The 19233-nt window shown below is 38.6% G+C and overlaps 1 protein-coding gene across 2 annotated transcripts; it reads left to right on the top strand.

Moving 5' to 3' along the window:
- The first annotated feature begins 1497 nt into the window (after positions 1 to 1497).
- cited4a (Cbp/p300-interacting transactivator, with Glu/Asp-rich carboxy-terminal domain, 4a) lies at positions 1498 to 5965 on the top strand. Of its 2 annotated transcripts, none has more exons than XM_072370590.1 (2): positions 1498 to 1672; positions 4641 to 5965. In XM_072370590.1, the coding sequence occupies exon 2, from the start codon at positions 4656 to 4658 to the stop codon at positions 5367 to 5369; it is 714 nt and encodes a 237-aa protein (XP_072226691.1). In that variant the 5' UTR covers positions 1498 to 1672; positions 4641 to 4655; the 3' UTR covers positions 5370 to 5965. The 2 variants fall into 2 exon arrangements, with proteins under 2 accessions (XP_072226691.1, XP_072226690.1); XM_072370589.1 differs by having other exon boundaries at positions 1499 to 1676; positions 4645 to 5965.
- The last annotated feature ends 13268 nt before the right edge of the window (positions 5966 to 19233 follow it).

The raw sequence follows: 19233 nt of genomic DNA, 5'->3' as shown, positions 1-19233 counted from the left end.
GCTTTTTGCCATGAATGTTTATCTAGCAAGGGTTTTTGCCTTCTTCTGGCCTTTATTTATTGTGGAGAGAGGACAGCAATGTTTGTAGAGAGGAAAGCGACATGTATCAAAGAGCCATAGGCTAGGACTTGAATATGGGGAACTGCGATGAGAACTTTTAGCGATCATGTGAGTGTGTGTAGCTATGTTTGTGTATTTCCTGTACAACAGCTCATTGAGCTATTCCTGCAGTTTAGCGCTACCATTTTTTCAGTACTGATCCCTGCTATGTATGGATAATTTTATACCTGTTGTACACGTAGTCTGTGGTGCTCTCAAGCTCTGCAGATGGCAGTTTTTTTCGACACAGACGTGTAGTTCTCCAAAAAGCTAATGCTGCACAGGCAACGGTGATAATGCTATGAATTACACACAATCAACACTGTTTGGTTGATTATGCGTAATGCACTATTGTTGATAGTTAGCCAGAGGCACCAGGAGTCAGAAGAGGTTGATAATGACCAATTTCACCAAAAACATAAAATGCCAAAAATCATTCTTTTTTTTTTTTTTTTTTACAGCAGAACAAAGCTAAAGGAACAACAACAGCACTAACACAACCAAGAGCAGCCCTCAAGAGACTCAGAGGCTACCCCCATGCAGCATCAAAATGCAATAACATCGAGACGTGTGTTTGTGAGTCACTAACAGAGAATGTATGGACAATTATGTTCAGCTTTAAAGACTGCAGTCAAATTTGCCCGAATTACCAGTATACACGGTTATGGTGCCATTTTGATGTCACAAATCGCTAATGCAATCACTATTGCACTCAGACTAATAGGCTGTTTCTAAGTATTTAAATAAAATTGCCAATTTCCATATCAAAGAGATTTACTTCTTTCTAAAAGCTTTTTTTTTTCACACTGGCCTTCCTGTATTGTTTTACCATGTCTTCATAAACATTTTTTTTCACAAATGATGTGATGTAATTTTTGTAATATTTAATTCAGTGACATCTCCTGAAGTATTTTCTTTGTTAGAATAATATCCCCCCTGAACTCTCCGTATATAAATCCTCTTAGAAAGTGATGCTCTATAATTATAGTAAATTATTATCAGCCTATTTCACTGAACCACACTTTCACTATTCAGATCTATTCCAGGGTGGTGTGGTTAAACACCTTGTTTAAATTACTTTTTCTCAACAATTGAAGTGTTTCTGCTGTGTCTGCAGCATGAAATATCCTTTTCAGCTGCTCTTTAAGCAGAAAGCTTTTAGCAAAGAGTAAGGATCATCACTAATAATGCTGTATTAGTAATGAAGGCAGGTGGCAATTAAATCTATCCAGGACGCAGCGCACGTTGAGGACGTGCAGATCTCTGCTGCTCCAGTGGATCAGTGGAAGTGGTTAATGTGTGTTTCTTTGCACAGTGATTAAGGGGGAGGACCAATGGCAACAAAGGAGACCGAGAGGACGGTAGCTCCTCCTCTCCCTATCTCTCTCTCTCTCTCTCTGTTTTATACATGTATATAATCCCTGAGTTGACCTAGAAAACAAACTACTCTGACGACCGAGACGCAGCACAATTAGAATCCGCCGTAGGGCTGCATGTAGCCGGAGCATCAGCTGGAGGAACGAGCCCGGCACTTATCCAACTTCTACATACGGATTCTACTTTAATATACCGGGTAGGTTGTCGTTTTCTGTTACTCTTATTAAAAATAGCGAGGGGGCACTTCCTCTTTGTCCTTCGGACTATTTTTTTTAAGATTTGTTTTTTGGTTAAAAAACAGATTGATTGGATGTGGTTACGTGTCTTTGCTGGTCGCTTTAAGGTTATTAACAGTCTGCGGTTTTATGTCATCGAAGAAAAAAAAGATCAGAAATGTGTCTGTAATAATGTCAGCAACTGTCACCCTCTCTCAGACAATCTATTCAAAAAGTGCAAGTTACACTAATGACAGTCTAGAATTGTTAGGAAGCACAGAAGCAAATTAGATAACACAAGAGAATATTCAAGGGAGAGTAAAGACTGCTGATGAAAGTCTTGTTTTATCAGCACTATTGGGGTCGAATTGTTAAAAGCAGCCGGGGGAACCAGCGGAGTTCATTTTGGGGTGGTGGTGTTTAAATGTCTTTGTTACAATACCCTGTCAAGTATTCATTTCATGGTGTCTTCTCGACATCATCACATTTAGAGTAAATTCACCAAATTGTATGATTTATTTCAACAAGCAAATTACAGATTATGTGTGAACAGGATTTATAGTGTGTGTAGGTATCTTAATGCAACATCTTCATTAATGAGTGTGTGAGGATAGAGGCAGTGTGTTGTGTTTTGATAGTAGTGGGGAATGAGGCGTGTGCGTGCACGCGTTTGCGCGCACGTGCCTGTTGTGGTCAAGCATTCCTCTGTGTCCTTTTGGCTGCAAGGATACTGCTGCCCTCTGTGTGAAATCCAGTTGTCATTCTTTGATGGTGCAATTTTGGAGGTTCTGTGATTCTTCCAATGTGACCATAAGACTTCACATTGAAAACTAAAACCGTGGGGGTGAAAGCCTCTAGTTTCGACACATCTTTATTTTCCTTTGTAAAGAGACACTGTTAAGAAAACAAAAAACTTATTTTCTTAAAAAGATTAGTTCACAAAAGAGTTTATTGAAAAAAATATCATTCATGTTGGTTATTCTGATCTGATCACCATTCTGAATTTTTAAGACCTAATACACGTTTTCTTTGCTCTTTTCAGACCTGGAATGTGTAAAAAACGATGACCTTCATTTGTAAAAGTGAAGGCAAACATAGGTGACTTTAATGTCTATGTTCCTCACTGCTCCAGTCGAACATACTCAGAACTAGGGCTGTATAATTTTTTAAAAAGCAAGTCTGAGCGAATTTGAAATAAATATGCAATTCCTCAAATATAATTGAATGCTGTCTTCAAGTTTTCAAGTTCTCATGAGGCAGTCCCATGCAGTGAGCTGTAACTCTTACATAAGCATGTGTGGCCAGTGATGTCCATCCTTCTGTGGTTAGAGCAAGTGTCTTATCTTTTAGTATCATCATAATGTTATACAGCTGTACTATATGTGATGAGATTGTAGAGCAGCTTACAATTTTATTCCATTCCATAATATTTTTCTAAAGTTCTCACTCAAAACAGTCCAGATGGATGTGCTGCATAATTTAGCAAATAAATCTTGATATCCCCTCTACGATACTATTTTTTTCAGCGCCCTGATAACGTACCTGCTGTAGCGGACTGTGCCAAACAGCAGGCATTCTGACGACTGTAAATGCCAGACACTAACTAGCTTATGTGGTGCTTCTGCTTCATTACTTGGGTTGGAGGCAGTTGAATCGCGGATTTGTTGTCACGGTAGACATACCATTTATGGACTGAAATTCAAAATACTTCCAAACGCTGCTCAGATTATTTGGTGTTCCGATTGACTTTTCAGGATGCCTTACTGGCAATTTTTCTTCATTTTCTTAGCAACTCAGTTAACATAACATTAGCTTATTCGACTGTTAGGTTATCAGGGTATGCATTAGGTCAAGTTGATTCTAGAGTGCCCTCTGCTGCATCACATAAAAAACTGCCTTTAATATTCTGGTGCATCCATCAATATGACCTATAGCCTAAAGAACCTACAGACAAGACCAGTAGTCTAAAGTTTCCCCAAGTTTGAACAGATGTTCGAACTTCAAAGAAAAATGTGACAACTCAGTCCAAAACAGTGACAAAGAGAGCCACAGTACAAGGAAAATATTTGCTATCTGCGCAATATTGGACAATAAATCTTGTGACTTATGTGGGCAGAACTTTGTTACTAGCCTACAATATGTTATCTTGTACAAACAAGTTATATTAGTCTGAAATGAAGCTAATGCTCATTTCTCACCAGAAACAGTAAAAAAGAACAAGAAATTTGTTTTGTAAATAAATATTTCCCTGCTCTTCCTATTTTTCACTTAATGAAATTTAATTGTAATTTTATATTGTGAGTCCTACATGAAACCTTTTTGTGGAAACGCCTTCGTCCAACGAGCTGAGCTAGTTCTATAAGGTGATGTAAAAACATTGCATTCTACTGTCCCATACCAATAAGGTCTCTGCAGGATCATTGAATTCTTCCTCATGCCAGTACCATAGCTGGTTTTCTAAGTAAGAAAGCAAATCTGTGATGAAGAATGAATGTATTTCAAATCAATGTGCAACGATTACTAATATAAGTCTACCCTTTGTCTCAGCTCACTCTAGGTGAGGTCCAAAGTCCATAGTTGTTATGCTTACTCCAAAAACATATCCAGCACTTCCGTACTCAGTGTTGGTGTCAAGTTTCCACCTTGCTATAGGCACTCTAGACTCTCACAGAACTTCCCCTCATTCTGTCAGAGCAGTTTCATGAGGTGACGCTATAATGATTAGTTTATACCACCTACACTGAAGACTTTCTATCTGCAGTGGAAAAAAAAGAAGACTTTCTGGCACCAAAAGTAGGAAGAATTGAGCAGAGACAATGTTTGCATAATGAAAGTCTGTAGTCATACGACATAACCTGTTTTTTTTTTTTTTATTTGTTTTTTTTGTTTGAGTGAACATAGGTTGTTTTACAAATCTAATATATTTCATATGTTCCCATGTGTCTTCAGGAAGACCAAGCAGCCATGGCTGAACACATGATGATGCCCATGACCCACGGATTTAGGATGGGTATGAATGGACCTCCACAACACAATGGGCAACCTGTCATTCGCAGTCTGCCCAATGGCCAGGTGATGCATTATGGCAGGAACCCTCAGAATAACATGGAGGCACCCATGAGACAGAGACCAAATATGGTGGGACCTGGAGGGATGGGCAGTCCTGTGAATGGAGCTACCATGGCCAGCCACCACCACCAAATGATGTCTGGGAACATGATGTACAATGGCCAGGGCCTGCAACAACAGCACCACCACATGCATGCCCAGCAGCAACAGCAGCAGCAGCAGCAGCAGCAGCAGCAGGGTGGACACCCACAGCAGTACCATCCTGGTAATCTCACCTCCCAGCAGCTCATGGCAAGCATGCACCTGCAGAAACTCAACACTCAATATCATGGACACCCACTGGCCTCAGCCAATGGCCACCATCTGCCCAATGGTGCACAGTATCGAGTGGGCCCGGCCCAATTTTCAGGCATGCAGCATATTGGTGGGCCTTTGGGGCTAAATGGAATGGACATGGATCTGATTGATGAAGAGGTTCTGACATCACTGGTGTTGGAGTTTGGTTTGGATCGTGTTCAGGAGCTGCCCGAGCTTTTCCTGGGACAGAATGAGTTCGACTTCATATCGGACTTTGTGTGCAAACAGCAGCCGAGCACGGTGAGCTGTTGATCAGATTGGCTAGAAGCTGATTCGGTTTGTTTGCACTGGACACCCCAAAGAATGACTTAGCGGCCACAGTAGCACAGCAAAAGGAGACAATCTCTCTTATCTGTTTGGGTGTTTCTGTGTCTGTGTATATTACAGTGTCTAGTATGCCTTCACACTGACCTGCCTAAGAGTGGATGAAGAATTGTAATGAGCAAAAATGCGCCAGGTTTTTCCTTTTTGAGACGGTGCCATTGAGATCTCTCACCCATGGCCAAAATTGAGGCATCCTGATGTATCAGGCTCTGCCTGTACCCATCTGGCCCTCAGCACATGTGCCTACAGTGCCAAGGCTTTTGAATAGTTCTACATTTAACACAATAGGGGAACATTACTCGAAAAGACTGTCCATCTGGTTCTGTTAGATTCAGTGGCATCTGTAAATGTATTTTATTTCTGATGACACTTTCAACTGGTAGCAAACATCTTATAATTTTATAAAAGGTTGTCCACTGTATTTCTTCCTACAAGGGGGTATTGAGAAAATGTAGAATGGATTATCTGTGTGTGTCTATATTGAAGGCTGGCTCTTCAAAAATGACTTCCTTCTTAAAAACAACTTTTAAAAAATTTTAAAAAAACATCTATAAGATCTAGTAAGGATAGTGAGTTGAGGTTGTACAGCATTCCTGGGTAACATGATGTAATTTACGTTAAATTGTTTGGGGCAAATGTGCTACACTGATTGTTTAACTTTTATTGCATTTCACCCGATTCTGATCTAAGATCTGCTTTTATTTAATGTATGACCGCTAATTTACGGTAACTGAATTGGTGTAGTAACACATTTCCGAGCAGTGGCTTAAACTACATTTTTGTTTGTATGTTCAAGTCAAGTCACATGTTAAACATTCATACTTTAGTTACAAGTAAATTCTCCTTAATAGAGGAATATTAATATTTAAGAAGCTAAACAAACAAACAAGAAAAAGCACCAATCAAACATGAGGCTTTTTTTTTCTCTTATGCAGGATTGTAATAAAAATACAAAAAAAATTGGTGGGTGATTGCAGGATTTGTATTTGTATGTTTTTTTTTTGTGTGTACACCTGAGCATTGATGCATTTAAATCCCATTGAATGACATCCTCTTCCATAAAACTGCCGCCCCAGAAAGCAGACAGGAGGCTGTTCAGTAGGAGAGATTTCAGTGTGTGGACACAATGTGTGGACACAACACTCGCTGGCAGCACTTAGTTTAATCATTGTTTAAAACTGCCACTACCTGTGGAATTGATTTCATTACGCTGGACCAGGAGGTGAAGAGCAAAGTTGTTTTTGCCATAGATTAGCTTACTCTGCTGCTTTTCTAATGATTAAATTTAAATTACTTGTTCTCACACGCTTGTCTTAAATGAGGCCGACTTGCGCATTCTCCAGTGACTCAATAATTATAAAACGATATGTTCTGTGGTGCTTCTTCTAAGCAGTTGGTGCAGTTGGTAATTAGGTTTTTGCCCAGGTTGCTGCTTTGCCACTGCAGACCAGTTGTGTGAGAACCTACTGCACACATAAAGCTATTTGTGGAGCTGTCACAAGGGTCAGCGCTGCACCAGTTCACTGTGTTAATCTGCTCCAGTGCAACTGTGCTGCTGTCCCTATCTCCCTGGAGATATACCATCTCCAAGCACTCGAGTCAAACAGTGGGCATTGAAATGCTGTGATGTAAAGACCAGCTCAAGTTGCTGCTCTTTTACGCTCCTAGGCTGGTTAAAATGCAGCCAGACAAACTCACAACCTCACAGTTAGAAATGGAAATACAGTGGCCTGATTACTGCTATATCAGTAAATGCAGCCTTTTTGTGTATTGTATCTTTGTACTGTAGACTAGAGTTGAAGTTGAACGAAATACTTTTAAGGTACTTTAAAAAAAACAAAAAACATTGTCAGATGTAAATGTAAATCAGTGGCTGATTTTTTTTTTTTATTTTATTTTATTTTTTTTAGTGTTGACCAGAGATTATATCCTACATTTTTACAGTGTGTAGATACAGTACACCAATGTCTTTGGGTGCAGGGCCTTAAGCTTTAAGACCAAGTAGATTGCATGTTTAAGCAAGCGTGAGGGGTGCCACCACTTTACCTCAAAGCTGCTGAGAATGTACAGAACAATGCTTTGTGGGAATTTGTCTTAAGATGATAGATAAACGTGTGAGATTGTACTTGTTTCAAAACTACACATCATTCATTTGGGTAGACCCCTACTCTCCTCATCTTCCCTTCTTGTCCTTTCCCATTTCCTTAAAGATTTTGTAATGTTATTGATTCTATTTTAAAGAAAATGTATTTATTTTCAAATAAAATATTTATTTAAAGAGCTGTTTTTTATTGCATTGCTTTGATTTAGATTTCCACTGTTGGCCTTATGAAGGAGTACAACGTGACACTTGGTAAATGGACAAGTTCTGACTTGTGTAAGCAGTCTAAAAAATTTACTTTAGAAGTTGCTCCTTTGTCTTATTTGCCTGAGTTGCTGGTTTTAAGCACTTCCCCACCCACAATAAGTGATGAGCAAACACGCAACGTACAAACTACACATCCTAAACAGCAGTGAATCAGCACTCTGTCAACAGGGAGCTGGACAAAACAATGGATTGTTGTTCACTGTTTCTTACATAATTAGAACATTTTAGCTTAAACTGCATCTGAAGTAACAAGACAGCATTCTGTCAGTTAACTCGTAGTATTCCATATATCTATTGCAACTACTTTGCTTTGTGAAGGCCATTTTCAAAAAATTATTCTATACAGCTCACAGTAACCTGCTTTCACACTGACTGATGGAATAAATCATTCAAGCAGACATGTCCGTCTTTGTAATGAGGCTTTTTCTTCTCTAGAACTGAATAGAGGGCACATTGCCTGTCATGATGTCTTTTTTTCATAACACAGCATGTGAAAAAGAAAGCCCACCCTTTCTGCTTCGATAACATTTAAGAGGATAAATAGTAGCCAAGTGCTGTTAAACAAATGCACTTGATTAATGGGTCATCATTAAGTGTGAGCATCTCTATAAAAGTAGACGTTTTGGCAGTTTGCTGGTCTGTTGTATTCATCTGTATGTTAACGCAATGCCAAGGAGGAAAGACATCAGCAATGATCTTTGAAAAGCCATTTTTGCTGCCCAGCAATCTAGGGAAGGGTTATAAGGCCATTTGCAAAGTCCATCATTCTACAGTGAGAAAGATTATTCACAGGTTGGAAACATTCAAGACTGTTGTCAATCATCCCAGGGGACATCCAAGCACGTTCATCACAATGTCAGGCTGTGAAATGCTCAGAGAAACTGCAAAAAACCCAGGAGCTACTTCTCAGAATCTACAACCCTCAGTTAGCATGTTAAATGTTAGAATTTATGACAGTTAGACCATTCGAAAAAGACTGAACAAGTATGGCTCGTTTGGAAGGGTTGCAGGAGAAAGCCTTTTCTCTCTAAAAAAGGACATGGCAGCATGGCTTAGGTTTGCAAAACGAAGTAGAGATGTTTGGTCATAATTAACAGCACGACATTTGGAGAAAACCAAACACAGCACATCAGCACAAAAACCTCATAAAGACTGTCAAACGTGGTTGTGGAGAGATCATGATTTGGACTTGTTTTACAGCCCAAAATCCTGGGAACCCTGATATCAATGTGTCTACAATGAATTCCTCTGTATCCCAAAGTGTTCAAGAGTCAAATGTGTGGCCATTTGTTGGATAGTGGCTTAGCTGAAACTGGTTCATGCAACAGGGCAATCATCCCAAATACAGCAGCAATTATGCAGCAGAATGGCTGAAAAGTAAAAAAAAAAAAAAAAACAAGGTTGCAGTGAACCGGTCAAAGTCCAGACTTCAACCTGATTAAAATGCTGTAGTGAGACCTTAAGAAAGCTGTGCATAAAAAAATGTCTGTAAACTGTAAGAAACTCGAGCACTGTTGTAACATGACATGGTTACACTTTAAATCACTGTGGACACCAGGGATTTGAAAGCTTTTGTAAGCACTACCTGTGGCAATCTGTTCTTATGAACATGACAAGCTATCAGGCTAATGATGACACAATATTCATGCCCTGTGTTGTTAATCTGAGGCTGTGTTTACCATATTTTAAAATCTGATAAGGACCAGATGATTTTTTAAATTATTATTGAAAGATTCTATTGCATTTTCTTTTTAACATAACTGTTAAGGCAATTTTTTGGAGGGGGCATGTTGGAAAGACTTAAAAAAGTCAAATCTTTATTCTAATTAATGGTACAATAATGTCATGCAAGAATATAGGCAAACATGCTCCACATGACGTATAAAAGGGCTGAAATTTTTTTCTGCTTTTATTCAGTATTTTTCTTAAAAACCATACAAGCTGAAGATTTGCAGACATACTGGCAAATAATTCTGCAGCAGTCAGTAGCATGTAATTGTACAAAAGTAGATCCATGTGATCGAGTCATATTCGATTACATTGTCTTTTTTTCTTTAAGTAAATAAATAAAAAGCAATATCAACCCTCAGTGAGCAAAACATTATCAAAAACATTATTAAACAAGTTTTCTAATTTAGCTGTTTTGGTCAGTGTTTTGTTATGCACAACTTTGAAATACAAATGAATAAACACTGAGATTCTGATTCTGAAAGTACCTAGAACGTTTGCACAGTGTACACTGTTCAAACTATGTACACTACTGTGTCTATGTTGTATTATATAACTGTGATTCCAACACCACACCACAAGTGTTACTTAACTTCTGCTATGGGGTCTCACACCTGTTTCCTGTTCCTGCACTCATGCAGCTTGCTTGGAAAAAAATCAAGTATTATTTTGAGCAGAAAAAAAACACATTAAAGCCCTCCATAAATGAGGAGTGGGGGAAGTTCGACTCATTGGACTGTTTCAGAAATATTTCAGTTGTGCTAAAAGTTCCAGATGACTATGACAACGGACATTACAGGGATGTTTTATAAAGTTTCCAAATGAGGTGACAAGATCATAGAATGGATGAAAGTACAAGTATGTTAGAAACACAAAAAAGCCTTTTATTTCGTCCAAACTACTTAAACGCAGAGGTTTTTTTTTCAGTTTCATGGTTGGGTTGTGGTAACTTGTCATCTTATGTCTAACAAGTGTGTCAAGTGCATCGCTGTAATGAGAGGCATCCTCAGATATGCCCCACAGCAAACCTCACAAAGCCCCTCAGACGTATATGAAGACTATCACCAAAGCCGAATAAATGCTAACATTTTGTAAAAGACAACATTCATGACTGAAAGTAGAATTGTGTCACACAATCCAAGTATTAAAACAGAAGCAGTTGCACTGCTATTTCTAGCTTATGTTTGGTAGATTCCTTGACTGCTAATGCTAGCAAAGTACAGACATAGCCACAAAAGTGAAGTTATGCAAGGCTGCATTTTAGCGATGTAAAACTATAAAGTGTTTTTTTTTTCAGTCACACAGTTTTCATTTTGACATATATATTACTTTAACAACTTCTACAGAAGGTTTACACCAGTGTCATCTTGTTTATAATATGTAAAAGCTCCACAAATCTGTACCAAGTTTAGTCTGAGCACTAGCTGAAGAGAGAGGGTTAAAGAGAGAGGGTTATCTCCTCTAAACATAAACAGGAAACTGTATCATTGAGTCACTTCCTACAGCAAGGCAGGGTGGTTGATATCCACTCTCAAAATAAACCCTTCAGCTGTAAACACACCAATCATGAGAACCTGCTGTTTTTCCTGTTACAGACAAAGCACGTTTGTGGGTGATGTTTTATTTGATGTATTTAGTTTTTGTTTTTTTTTCACCAATATCATCATGTTAGTCATCATAGCTGGAACTGAGGTTGACACATGAACTAAAATGTGCTGTAGGAAGCACATATCATGATGGAATCAATAATTCATTGTACTGTATCTCCAAATGTTTTCTATGTTGTATGAATATTAAAGTTTTTCTCAATTTATAAACCCTTGCAATGAGATTACTTTATTTGTTAGCTTCTTTGATTTAGCCTAAACAAAATTAGAGGAGTCAAAGCCTGCTTCTTCAACTCACATGCATGACACAGTCCTTTTCAGCTTGGTCGACCAAGCTGCATGGGAGCAGGTCGGGCGCTGAATGCAAAGAACTTGTGTGTTTGATATCTTACAGATTTCACACTTTGATAGCATTTGTTGATATTACTGTGGCATTCCATAGAGTGAAATGGACAAACCTCTGTTCACTTTAAATGACTGGGAACAGTTCAGTGCTTTGTGTATTTACTGAGTCACACGCTCCATGCTCAACCACAGTAGTTTCATTTGTGTGACTAGGTTTCTGGTTGTCACTTTGTGGCTGCAGAGGGAATATTACACTTTTGCATTAAAGTTAAGTGGGGATTTTTTTTAAATAGTTTCACTAAGCGAGTATTTTCAGATATGTTAAGTGGCAACACAAGATTTCGAACTTCGAAACAGTGTCACATCTTTTTATGCATAGTATACATATGTGACTTGTAAAATATCATTCTGTCCCTCTAACTGCTGACCTGACTGATTCACCTTATACCATTAGGCAGGTAAAACCACCTCTAAGCCACAATCACTCTGTTATGTCTGCAAGTGAAATCCAGTCCAAAGACCTCGGGATGGCACCACCATGTCTGCCTGGTGGAACAGCTGGGCTGCTCTGTGTGCCACATCACCTCTGACATTGTTATACTTTAAACTACTGCTGACACCAGGGCTTTCACTAGCTATTTTCATGAATATTTCTTTATGTGATGACTCATATAGAAAAACATGTCAGGCCAGTCTAAAGTAAATCAATTATTTGAGTTAAACGGCAGTTAGTTCAGTCTTTTCACCAGCAACAAGACAATTGCATGCCTGGGCATGTCCGAGGTTGTCTCATCATTTGAAGAATTACTTGAAGCTGTATTTACTCTTAATATACTTAAATGTACTTGAACATTATTGATTTAATACATGAATATGTATCTAAATACATGGAGTAAGATACAATTCATGGATGTTACATCTTTAAAAAAAGATAAGATTATAGATTAAAACAAGCCATTTTTTAAAATAAATCTGGCATCAGTTGGCTCCTTTCAAATAGATATATCTTATAAAAGATCAGAGAATCTCAAGTATTTTTGGTACGTCACAGTTCATCGTTAAAAAACATTTTAAACTGGCTTTTATACTCTGTTCTTTACTTTGATATACAAATCTGGCACAAATTTTATGGGGAAATACAGTCTAGGTGGTATTTTGTACCTCAGTTCAAAAGTTTAATGTCACCAATAACATTGCAGTGTCAATTTGTAAATCTTTGACGACAAAATGGGGCAAAAAATTAATCACAAGTTTAATTGGGATGATCTTTTTTATTGAGCTTGTCATACCTGCCATGCTTCGTCACTTTCATTTTACCAAGCTATCAAACTCACCTCATTCCTAATTCTGTCATCATGACTCTGTTGCAATGGGCCAACCAGTCTGATCCCTTTAAAACTCTCATCTGCTGTCAAGTTTTAAGTTTTCTTTTGTCATGTTTTGAGGTTTTTATCATGTTTCCAGGTTAATTTCTTGTCATGCTTTTCCCCCTCAATTAGCTTCACTCAGGTCACCTGTTTTCTGTTTCACAGCTGCACCTTATCACCAATCACCTTCCCTAGTATTTAGTTTCCAGGTTCACTCACAGTCATTGTGAAATCCTCACCTGACCTTTCCTGTTTGATGCCACGGTTGTCCATAGTCTTGTCAGGCCAGGTTTTTGACTCTTGCTTTTGTATCCATATCCATATTCATATTCATATTCATATTCATACTCATACTCAAACTCATACTCATACTCATATTCATATTCATATTCATATTCATAGTCTTGTTTGTTTTGTCATAGTCTTGTTTTGTCTTGTTATTTTTGCCACAGTTGAGTTCTTTTGATACTCTGGCTCAGTCCTTGGTTCTTGCCTTGTTTTTTTTTTGTTGTAAATAAATCAAGTTTTACTTTGAAGTCTGCATCTGGGTCCTCCTTTCTCGCACCACGCACCGTGACATCTGCCCTGTCATTCTCCCTCCAGGCAGACTTTCCTACACCCCCCCCCCCCCCCCCTTCCCATCTCCACCTCTTCCTGATATGAATGAGTCCTTGATATCTCTGTAGTTGTTCTAACTTGTACTGGGAAGATTTCATTCACTTACTCTAAACCAGTGTTTCTCAATTCCGGTCCTCATGACCCACTGTCCTGCATGTTTTCGATGTTTCCCTCTTTCACCACACCTGATTCAAATGATCAGCTCGTCACCAAGTTCTGCAGTGGCCTCATAAGGAGCCATTCATTTGAATCCGGTGTGGTGGAGGAGGGAAACATTGAAAACATGCAGGGCAGTGGGTCACGAGGACTGGAATTGAGAAACACTGCTCTAAACCCTGCAGCAACAGTCAGTGGGTCTGACTGATGAGATTAATTTGATTATAGCTATAGTTGGATTATGCTCCTTATTTGAGCAAAGGCAATTGAATGGCGGTGAATAAATTGAATCATTGGCATAAAGCATGTCATACCCCAGTACGATAGGTGGCGCTGTACTCATCTCAACTATTGCTAACAGAGCCACTTCTGGTTGACCTCTTCACCACCACCAACAACAAACTCAGGCATTCGAGAAAGATGGTGAACGAAGAGCAAGATGACGTTTTGTTTGTGGTGAGCATGGTTATTGCACAAATGTGATGCACAGCGGCACATTCTCCATCACGTTGTTTGTATCCAATTTTTAGTCAAACTAAGGTGTATACATGAACTTAATAACTGTCTTCATGTAATTTAGCCATCAATCCGACTCTTTACAGTGCCATGTAACCCCACTGAGTGACACAAGCCAGCATTCAATTCAGTGTTTCCCTCTGCTTTGCAAATGTCTTTTTTTTTCTCTCAAATTTTTCAGCTGAATCTTGACATCTGAAAAAAACCTTCTCTAGTGATTCACCATGATGTCTCAGCAGGTAAGCATTCAGATCTGTCTTGCTATACTTAAGCTCTTCAGACTTTTAGCAAAGTTCTGATAAAATCCAAATGACTCTACATGACACTACATTTGATGGCACATTGTAAACCCAGTCAGTATTGCTCAACTGACATGTTTTATTTACATTTTCATCACAAGTATCTACCATAAGCATATACACCACTTTTACAGCAATATCTGAGTAAGGCATCAGACTGGAAAGCCAGCTGATACACTGTTTAAATGGTGTACAGACTCCTGTCACTCCCCTCACTGCAGGCATGTGCCAGCATAGTGATGTACTGGACTGAACTGGAAGGCCACAAGCTAAAACACACTGGTAAAACAATAAATTTGTTCCACATGTACGACAAGTGTTGCTGGAGTTCTAGCCTCCTATATCATGACCTCTTTAGCATTAAAATTGCTTTCCGGTTCACTTTGGTTAATCTTGACATGCCGACCTTTCAAGATAAATTACCTTTTATCTTCATTCAGTTGCTTATTTAAACCTTCAATTGATCCTCTTGACCGTATTTACATGCCTTGGACACCCATGGAATCTTACCACTTACCACTGGGAAGCTTGATTCCCCACGCCTCCATGTGCCAAACTTTCAATGGCAAGACAGTGAACTCGAGCTTCACAGCTAATAAAAAATGAAAAAAAAAAAAAAACACTTTCACACGGTAACAATTGGCCCTTTAATACAGAAACACTGGCTACATTACATAATTTTATAACTCATTATAGGATACATAATTTCGGCACAAATGGGTTGTGTTTGGACCATGTGTGAATTCTAATCATCTAAACATACCACTGCATATTTCATAACCATCCGGTAAATATCTGGTTAAGGGTGGTCTTTAGCTTATAAATACAGCTTTCTGTAGATTATTGATAGTTCAGTGCTGCCTCTTCAATCACTTTGTTCCTTAATGATACTGAACTGCTGAAAGGACAGCTTAAAAACCCAAGACTTCAGCATTTGTAAAGAACAGTGTGATTCAAATATGCCACCACACCCTTTCCCACGGTCTGATGTCATCAGCTACAGGCCTCCCTGTAAACAGTTATGACAGTCAACAAGGCGTCTTTCACTCTTTCCTCACCCTGTAGCAACAGTGACGCACGCATACCAGCGTTCATTGCAGTGTCTTCCTCCGCTTTGGTAATGTCTGTTTTTCACTCCAATCCTTCAGCTGAGTCTCGCCATCTGAAGAAGTAAGCTTTATTATTATTATTTATTATATTATATTTATTTATTATTTATTATTTATTATAACCTGAAATTCTTACTCACAAGATGAATCATCTTGTTACTCTAGTAAAGTGGGTGCTTCAGGGGTGGAGGCATAAGAAAACTGATGATGCACAAGCATCCAAGGTATGTTTAACAGAAGTAATGATTGCACTGTCAGACCATATTGATGCAGTGTTTCAGTTTTTAGCTCTCTGACTGTGGTGAGCAGAAGTACCTTTCTCACACCTTTAGAACGTACAGATATTTTTCCCTATACCAATATTGATTTGCTGGGACTGTTGGTCAGTTGTTCAGTTAGTTGGTTCATCATCCAAATCAAACCCAGTTTCACATCACAATGTGTAATAGCTACATTAGTGCACAACATAAAGTTTTACAATTATGGCCCAACCAAAAAATTATTTTTTTTTTTTTTGGTTTGTTTTTTAACCATCTTACCATAAAGGCTTTCACTGAAATGGAAACCTCTCTCCATTTTTAGTCCTGAAAGAGTCAGGCTATGTTCAGGGATGTTTTTATTCCCAAACGCGTTACCAACCTGTTGCAAATTGACCCAATTAGTCCCACATTTCTTGGTCCTGTAAAATAAACAGAACAAGTAAAGTAAAAAATACACTTTAATAAACAGACATCTTTAAGAAAAATATTGGTGAAGCAACTGCAGGATGAGACATTGAACTTGAGATAAGATAAATGGTGACCTATATAAATATTAATGCAACTTTAAGAAAAAAGTCTCTATAGATAAGAAACGCCAGATTAGGATGTAAACTGTAATTAATTTTCTTAGTCTAAATATGATTAAAGAAGGCCATGTTAATAATAAATCACTAAAGGCAGTGATATACTCCAAAAGTAAGACTTCTTAATGTGACTGAAGAAATGACTGTCTGCTTGAAGCTGGAGTGTTGACAACGAAGTTTCTATCCAGATTCAGTCATGACTCAGCGACAATCATAATTGTAGGTTTCTGTGCTCACCCCACCTGTCTAGAACACCTGAAATGTGCATACCTAGAGTGGTCTGACCACAATACGCATTTCCAGCATTTGTGAGTGCTTCCCAGATGCCTCCTCGCACAGAGAACTTTATGCTGCCTTGGGTCAAGGTTGACATAAGGTTTGTGTAATAAGTTTAAAGTAGTATTTGTGAATGCAACTCTGTTTTGTGGAGCTTGAGAAAGATTTCCAACAGCAGTCACTAGCCCATGTGGTTATAACAACTTCTGATTACACTAGGTATACTCCAGTATTCGGTCACAAAATCTGCATTCATGGTTGGAAACTAACTGTGCTCTGGATGAATATTTTTGGGAAAGAAAAGTCATGATTCTCATCACTCTGCTGTCGGTAGCAATCCCTTGTTGTTCTAGGAAGCAGCTGCACTCCTCAGATCAGGGGGTTGTGACAGTGTTCAGAAATGTTTAAACCCAGTTACCCTGCCACCATACCATTCTTCATCAGTTTGACAACATTTTTATTCACACCACGTTACAAGCCCTAAACTTTTTCTGGAATGCGTTGGAGGCCTGAAATACAAAACTGAGTATATACTGACAAATAAAATAAGGTGACAAAAAAAACAAAAACATGGAATGTCTTCACACTGTCTGAAAATTAATATAAGTCAAAGTAAATGTAGAGAGTACTACATTTCAATCTAATATTATCATTTAATTGCCCTTTTCATGTCATCCCAATATTTGGAGTTGCATAATTCACCCCACCACCTTGGACTGAGTTAAATCCAAGTTTACTGGGAACTTTGTAACAGAGCAGGTATCAAAATCAATGGCAGATTACTGTTGATAAAACATTTTGAAACATTATCTTATAAGCATTTTGTTAATATCACTCCTTAACTGCAAACAGTAGAAAATAAAAAATCTTGATATGTCTCTTCGTTAACATAACATACTCTGAGGAACATAACTAAGAGGAAAAGGCATCATGTCGAATTCTTCATCAAGGACACAACCACACAATTTGATGACAAGGTCATAGATTGAACTGGAAAAGATTGAACTGGAAAAAAACAGATAAATAAAAGGGAGAGAGAAAATGTACATTGCCATGAATCAAAAATTTTTGTCTAACAGAAAAAAACTTACAAAACTGTTGCCAGGGCAATATTCCCCAATAAGCTTTTAAAATCAAAGCTCAAACTCATACAATGACTGTTTTACTTCATCGGTTCAATTTTCCAACCAGGGAGAAACAGCTTCTATCTCACCTTGTGACGACTTCAAAATCATGTGACCTGCACTTTCAACGTTTCACTACATCTTACTGAATGACAGTGCAGACAGTTGACATCTTGCTTTGAATCTAGACTCTAAATGTCCACACATTGTCTTGCTGGTTAAAGACGTGGATGTGCAACCATGTTTAATTGGGCACAAACATTTTTGTGTGAAGGTTAAAGTGGGCTGAAGAAGGTGTCAGTCCTCCTTATCTCATGATAGGAACCCCAGGTTGAGACCCATCACACACAATATTTTCCACGCAATGCTTTAATGTACTTTAATGGATAAACATGTCTTATTTTAAATGTCCACCAAGGTGATGTATTTCACAGCCAATTGGAGGTGAGGCCAGTAAAGACCTGTGAGTCTTTTGACGCAGGACTGACTGTTTGCAAGTCTTTGTGAGTTTTTCTTTCAGTGGGAGACAAAAGAGAATGCTGGGTTGTTTCTCTTTACTCAGCCACAAGGTTGTTGGCATAACACGGATTACTAGTGTGACTGAACATGGCTGTTTGCTCTATCCCAGCACTACCTTGGCACAACACACTCTGTGGTCTCAAACTGTGTCTGTGCGAGAAGCTCATTTGAAAAACAGGAAGACCTGCAGACAAGGCCTGTCAAGGCTAGGCATGTTAAAAACCCATCAAAACAAAACAAGGCAGATTTATCATAAATGTTTAAACTTTATACTGCTTACAACAGAGATGTAGACTTACGCTTATGTATTCATAATAAAGGATTAGTTCCTTAGTAGTGAAGTTCCTGTATGAATTCTTCTAGAGCAATGCCTGTGGTATTGCTGTTCCATTTTCTGTTACAACACCTACTAATTAGGATGAAGACTGCTGTGTGTCCAGTGTGCCTCAAGCACCAGTATAAATGGTTATGGTACTTTATCTGTGTTAGTGTCAGAATTGGCCAATGTATCCAACATGATCACTATTTAACAATTCAAGTAATTGTTAACTGCCAGGACAACGTCACACAGTTCCAACAGCTGCTAGTTTGGGGCATTATTGCCCAAAACGAGCACTGACCAGGAAGGAAAAAAAACTATGAGGAAGATGAAAACCCTGCTCATCGATTGTCCAGGACCGAAAATCCAAATATATCATGAAATCCATCCCCTTAAGCCTGCTCGTTCACAACAAAACCAAACAATGGAGGAAATCTATGCAGTCTTAGGGTTTCTGTTTTTACTTTGGTGTACAAACCTAATTGCTTTTTCACAAGAAGCTGCCAGCATGTTGCTCTGTATATGAGATGCATTTCCCACTGTAGGTGAACGGCACCAGGGTTCACTTGCAAGCAAACCGAGACTCTGTTGTCAGGC

The sequence above is a fragment of the Leuresthes tenuis genome, unplaced genomic scaffold (genome assembly GCF_036924035.1).
Source record: "Leuresthes tenuis unplaced genomic scaffold, fLeuTen1.0.hap1 SCAF_18, whole genome shotgun sequence".
NCBI classification, from domain to species: domain Eukaryota; kingdom Metazoa; phylum Chordata; class Actinopteri; order Atheriniformes; family Atherinopsidae; genus Leuresthes; species Leuresthes tenuis.
This window is presented reverse-complemented; position numbering and strand designations above follow the sequence as displayed.